The sequence below is a fragment of the Erinaceus europaeus genome, chromosome 5 (genome assembly GCF_950295315.1).
Source record: "Erinaceus europaeus chromosome 5, mEriEur2.1, whole genome shotgun sequence".
NCBI classification, from domain to species: Eukaryota; Metazoa; Chordata; class Mammalia; order Eulipotyphla; family Erinaceidae; genus Erinaceus; species Erinaceus europaeus.
The window spans coordinates 125416811-125423394 of NC_080166.1; the positions used below are offsets into that span (position 1 = coordinate 125416811).

Sequence of the window (6584 nt, forward strand, 5' to 3'; positions counted from 1 at the left end):
TAAATGTTTACAATCTGCAAGACTTCTACTTACTAGAGTCCCCATCAGGCTACAGTTAAATATTAAAATGTTGGTTTATTGTTGTAGTTATTGATGTCCTTGTTGTTGGATAGGACAGAGAGAAATGGAGAGAGGAGGGGAAGACAGAGGGGGAGAGAAAGATAAGACACCTACAGACCTGCTTCACCGCCTGTGAAGCGACCCAATAAGGGGGTTTTCTATCAATGACCGATTCAATGCACACATTGGAGCAATAATATGATTCTCATTACACAAAAAATCCAAACAGAAGAAGGGCACTCAACTGGGCAAAATCCAAAACGGTGAATGCTTCTGATCAGTACAGTAAACTCTGCTTAGACAGCCTACAGTTCCTGTTGCTTTATCCTTCATCAAGCTGGGCCATACGACCCTCATGACTAAAGGTAGTTTTACTCCTGGACTCCTGAAGTCTATGAGCTCAAGTATACTTTTACAGTAAATAACAAGTCTATCCTAACTGACAGACTGTCTATTTTATGTACCAGACCAGATAAAATACACTCAATTCTGTTCACTTCCTGTCATCAGCTACTTTCAACTTTTGGAATCCTCTGCATCCTTTAGAACACATCTTTCTGTTTCTTTTCAATTCCTTTATTGGAGGAATTAACGGTTTATAGTCGACAGTAAAATACAGGAGTTTGTACATGTGTTAACATCTCTCAGTTTTCTTTGTTTAATGCTTATTTTTTTATATTTTTACTTATTATGGGATAGAGACAGGGAAGAATTGAGAGGTGAAAGGGCAACTGAGAGTGAGAGAGACACAGGGGCCAGATGGTGGCGCACCTGGTTGAACACACTTTACAATGTGCAAGGGCCCAGGTTCAAACCACTGGTCTCTACCTGCAGGGGGAAAGCTTCACGAGTGGTGAAGCAGGGCTGCAGGTGTCTCTCTCTTTCTCTCTCCCTCTCCCCCTTCTCAATTTCTCTGTCTCTAATAAATAAGTAAGTAAACAAATAAACACAAAAAAAAGAGAGGGAGAGGACACTTAGAGCCCTGCTTTAGCCCTCCCGACGCTTTCCCCTGTGCAGGTGGGGATCAGGGGCTTGAGCCCAGGTCCTTGGCGCACTGTGGTGTGAGTGGTTAAGCACGTGCGCCGCCACCTGGCCCCACATTTCTCAGTTTTCCGCGTACCAATTCATCCTCACCTAGGTCCTCCTCTGCCATCATGTTCCAGGCCCTGAACTGTCCCCTACTCCAGTCTTTTACTTTGGTGCAATATACCAACTCCAGTCCAAAGTTTGCTTTGTGTTTTCCCTTCTGTAGAACACATCTTAACCACATACCTTATTTATTTATCTTCCCTTCTGTTGCCCTTGTCTTTTATTGTTGTTGTTGTTAGATAGGACAGAGAGAAATGGAGAGAGGAGGGGAAGACGGGGGAGAGAAAGACAGACACCTGCAGACCTGCTTCACCGCCTGTGAAGTGACTCCCCTGCAGGTGGGGAGCCAGGGGCTCGAACAAGGCTCTTACCAGTCCTTGTGCTTTGCGCCATGTGTGCTTAACCTGCTGCGCTACCTCCCGACTCCCACCACACACCTTTAAGGGTCTTTTTAGGGCCATATAATGGTTCACCTAGTTAAGCATGCACATTACCATGCTCAAGGACCCAAGTCAAAGCCCTGGCCCCCACTTGCAGGTATGAGAAACTTCATGACTGTTGAAGCAGTACAACAAGTGCCCCACCCAACCTCTATTGATTTCTCTGTCTCATCAAATAAATAAAATATATTTTAATACATTATCTTTTAATTTTTTATTGTTGTAGTTATTGTTGTTGTCGTCGTAGTTATTGGATAGGACAGAGAGAAATGGAGAGAGGAGGGGAAGACAGAGGGGGAGAGAAAGACAGACACCTGCAGACCTGCTTCACCGCTTGTGAAGCGACCCCCCCTGCAGGTGGGGAGCCAGTGGCTCAAACCGAGATCCTTATGCTGGTCCTTGTGCTTTGTGCCAATAAATAAAATATTTTTAAAAGATTATTTTTAAGAAGTCTTTTCTGAAATTTTTCCTAACTGAATACAGTCATTTCCTCCCTTGCAAGGATGCAAGTACTTTATTTTCAGTTATTTATAAGCTCCGGGATCCTGTGTCGTATTAACATTTCTATTTCTATCTTCTCCTTAGAGAAGACTTATACTTAAATGTTTACAATCTGCAAGACTTCTACTTACTAGAGTCTCCATCAGGCTACAGTTAAATATTAAAATGTTGTTAGTAATTACCTTTTAATGGAATCCCACACTCCTTTCTTTTTTTCAACTTTATCACTAAGGATGTCGTCCTTCATTTTGCCTGGTTTTTTTTGTACCTAGATAGCAAGGTCAAGAAAATGGTGCACTTTTCAGTTTCAGATATTATGCTGCATGGTGAAACAGTGAAACACGTAGGGCCAGATAACCTCTGGGAATCTAGGGTAGTTGGGAGTGAAGGAAACCAGGGCCTATTTCAGTGCACCAGCAGAAACACAGTCTGGCCTTCAATGGCAGACTCCACCTTTAGCTTTTAGTACTTTTAGTGGTCACCTCCACACATTGCTAAACTATGTGCTTATAAACTATTTTAATAGCAAGATCTCTGAGCTATTATTCACTCTTGGTGACAGGTGAGACACTCACTTGCATCAAGCTTCCTGGAAGTTTTGGTACTTGTATTAGTTCCCGTATGTCTAAAAATACTATTTAAATTTCCAATTTTTATTCCAATAACTTCAACTTTTCCTCCTGCAGAATACGCTGATAAAGATACTACCAGTCTGCTTTCTCCTTGGCCTCACGTTATATTAGCCATTACTGTAGCACTGCAAGTATGAGTATTTGTATTTAGTTCAGCTAAACATAACTACAGCTTTTGCACCTTGTCACCTTTACCCTACAAGTTGAAAATCAGTGAACAGCCCTGATTATGATAATCTAGAGACTATTAGTTGGAACATTTGGAAGCCGTTTCAGTAATATTTTCTGCACACCTACAATGGCCAAAGTTCTGTAGTGTTCCCATGGGGCTCTTGATAATTCAAGCATAGATCCTGCTTCATTCTTACTCTCCACAGACAGAATTGCAACTTCTATGGACCTTTATGTGTTTACTTTTTCTTGGGGTGGGACATACATCTACTTTGCTATAAACTTAATATTTCCTGGTTCATCACTCATGCCACTGGTCTCTAATTACTGCCCCCTGGAAGACATTTTTCTTGGAGTCCAGCTGCCTGTTTCTTTCTAGGCGTTCATGTGTTTCAGATTCATGCCACCATTTCTTGAACCACCTCTCTTTCTCTCTCTTGGTCTTTGCCTTTATTGCTCTGACAAACATCTTCAAGAAAAACTGTGGAAAACAAATTTTAGTATCTTTCCACCTCAGAAAATAACTTTTCCCTTCACATTTGGTAAAGAATTTAGCTAAAGAATTCAGGTTCAATTTTTTTCTCTCAAAGCACTGAAAGCTTTGTATAGTTGTGGAGAAATATCCATTTAGAAAAATCAAAGTGATAGTATCAACTGGTCGCAGTGACCTATCTTCTTCCCCTGCTGGTTAGTAAGAGCTTATTTATTCCACTTGTCTGAATCTGTGGATACTTTTGATGTAAACCTACCCCTCTCCCTCTCCCTCTCCCTCTGCCTCTGCCTCTGCCTCTGCCTCTGCCTCTGCCTCTGCCTCTGCCTCTGCCTCTGCCTCTGCCTCTGCCTCTGCCTCTGCCTCTGCCTCTGCCTCTGCCTCTCCCTCTCTGGGAAACTTCCCCTTCTCCAGATTCTCCATTCTCTTTCTAGTAATAGGCTACTGTAGTACATGACTAGTTCTTCTTCTTCTTTTTAAAAAACTTAATGAAGTTTTTTTTTTTCTGTTTTGTTTTATTTTTTTAATATTTATTCCCTTTTGTTGCCCTTGTTATTTATTGTTGTAGTTATTACTATTGTTATTGATGTCATTGTTGTTGGATAAGACGGGGAGAGAAAGCTAGACACCTGCAGACCTGCTTCACCGCCTGTGAAGTGACTCCCCCTGCAGGTGGGGAGCCGGGGGCTTGAACCGGGATCTTCACGCCGGTCATTGTGCTTTGCGCCACGTGCGCTTAACCCGCTGCGCTACCGCCCGACTCCCATGGCTAGGTCTAATGACTGGTGAAGCAGTGCTGCAAGTCTCTCTCTCGTCACCCCCCCTGAAACCTCTCACAATTTATCTCTCTCTACCAAATAAATAAAATATTAAAAAAATTTTTTTAAAAAAAGTCTTTTCTGAAGTTTTTCCTAACTGAATATAGCCTTTTCCTCCCTTGCAAGGATACAAGCACTTCTAGTTGTTTATAAACTCCAGGATGCTATCTTGTATTAAAATTTTTTATCTATCTTCTCCTTTTCTTCTGTTGTCTTGTGTGATTCTGAGACATGCACGGGGAGAAGATAAAATGGTATTTTAAAAATAAATGAATGTTCTAGGTATGGTCAGGCTATAGAGCCTTTGATTTAGGGAGGCAAGATTACTATCCTCCAGGACTTGATGGCTTGGTGTTAGGCTCATACCTAGGAAAGGTAATTCAAGTCATGGCCTAGGTCTAATATTTGAGAACTTATGCTTACATTTATTTATTATCATTTTATTGAGGAATTAATGGTCTATATTGTGGTTATTAACACATGGTTCAGTATCTCACCTTCGCATATGAGAATCTTACATATTTATGTCTTTACAACAGTGTAAGCATAGCCATTTCCAAGTTTGTGTGAATTGTTATTTTTACATATATTTTTAAATTATTAATTTTTTTTATTGCCACCAGTGTTGTCACTGGGGCATAGTGTCAATATGCAAATTATCTATTCCCAGTGGCCATTTTCCCCTCTCTGTTTGATAGGGCAGATAAAAATTGAGAGAGAGGGGTAGAGAGAGAGGGAATGAAGCAGAGAGACACCTACAGTACATGTTTTACTGCTCATGAAACTTCTCCCCTGCTGGTGGGGAATGGGAGCTTGAACTCAGGTCACTGTGCTTGGTAATATGTGCACTCAACTGGGTATGTCATTGCCTGGCCCTTGTGTCAACTATTCTAATATACAGAGTGCTTATCAGACATGATAATTTTAATCCAGAGGTATTTGGATGGGTGCTTCTGCCAGAAGGCTGACAACCTCACCACTTTGGAGGTGTTTCAATGCGAATTCGGGGCTCAGGATCCAGGAAGCGTGCAGGTGACATGAATTTGGAGTAGGGGCCTGAGTGAGTGATTGACTTCAGTTAATCCTTAACTGAGAGTTGTAGCCAACAGCAGTAGCGAGGGCCCACAAGTAGACCCAGGATTTTAATTACTTTATGTCTCTGCAAATGAAATCAAAACATAGTTCGTATGTACCAGCAAGGATAAATGTTCTCGGGACAAACAGCCATATTCTTGGAACAAGAGAAATTCCTGTTTGCTTATCTCACTGGGTTCTGATTTTCTTTTTAAATTTGGTTAGATATACTTATTGCCTTTATTACTTCATTATTGATAGTGTCTTGGTTTTAAGACTTAAAATTTTTTTTCTTTTTTTTTTTTTAAATAAAAATATCTTAAAATATCTTCTCCAGTATTTTTGCTAGCTGTGAAATTCTGTGCTTTTACTTTATGGACTTGACACTGCTTTTTCAATGGTGGGAGATCAAATATGACAGCTTAGGTAGTAAAAATTGTAGAATTATTTTAAAAAGACAGATTATGGCAATCATTAAAATGAGAAAAAGCTAACAATAGTAACAAAGTCTACCCAGAGTGTCTAGCTCACATACCTGGATTTCTAGTATTTTGCTTTTGAAGCTATCTAACAAAACAATGACATCTTCCAAGTGGGTCAGGTCTGGGTCAGAGTCAGCCCCCTTGTGCCTGAAAGCAGAAACGCACGTCTATGATCAAATCAAGAAAAGACAAAATTATGGCGGTAGAAATAACAGCATATTTTTTTTCCCTCCAGGGTTATTGCTGGGCTTGGTGCCTGCACCATGAATCCACCGCTCCTGGAGGCCATTTTTCCCCCCTTTTGTTGCCCTTGTTGTAGCTTCCTTGTAGTTATTATTATTGCCATTGTTGATGTTGTTCGTTGTTGGATAGGACAGAAATGGAGAGAGGAGGGGAAGATAGAGAGGGGGAGAGAAAGATAGACACCTGCAGACCTGCTTCACCACCTGTGAAGCAACTCCCCTGCAGGTGGGGAGCTGGGGGCTCGAACCGGGATCCTTACGCTGGTCCTTACGCTTTGCGCCACCTGCACTTAACCCACTGCGCCACTGCCCGACGCCCATAACAGCACATTTTTAACGACAACTACGAGTGCATTAGCAGCTGTTACTGCACATGTACTGCCCCCACAGTCATTTAGGATACGGTCTATTAACAATTTCCAACACTGAACATGGGCTAATGAACCACAGCTGAACAGCATAAACAGACGCAGAAAGTAAATACGTGAGAATTATATCTAATAAATGATAACACCCAAGTTTTGAATTAGGCTATTTAGGATGACTTTAAACTTTGGACTTAGGGAGGCCGGGCGGTAGTGCACC

The 6584-nt window shown here is 41.4% G+C and overlaps 1 protein-coding gene across 1 annotated transcript in view; it reads right to left on the minus strand.

The window, feature by feature from the left end:
• The window catches only part of UGGT2 (UDP-glucose glycoprotein glucosyltransferase 2), a 146887-nt gene that overhangs the window by 23516 nt on the left and 116787 nt on the right, over nucleotides 1–6584 (minus strand). The window contains exons 29-30 of the mRNA XM_060191876.1: nucleotides 5811–5924; nucleotides 2273–2358 (exon numbers count right to left, since the gene is read on the minus strand). Of these exons, the coding sequence (XP_060047859.1) occupies nucleotides 2273–2358; nucleotides 5811–5924 (200 nt within the window). The remainder of the gene's footprint in view (nucleotides 1–2272; nucleotides 2359–5810; nucleotides 5925–6584) is intronic.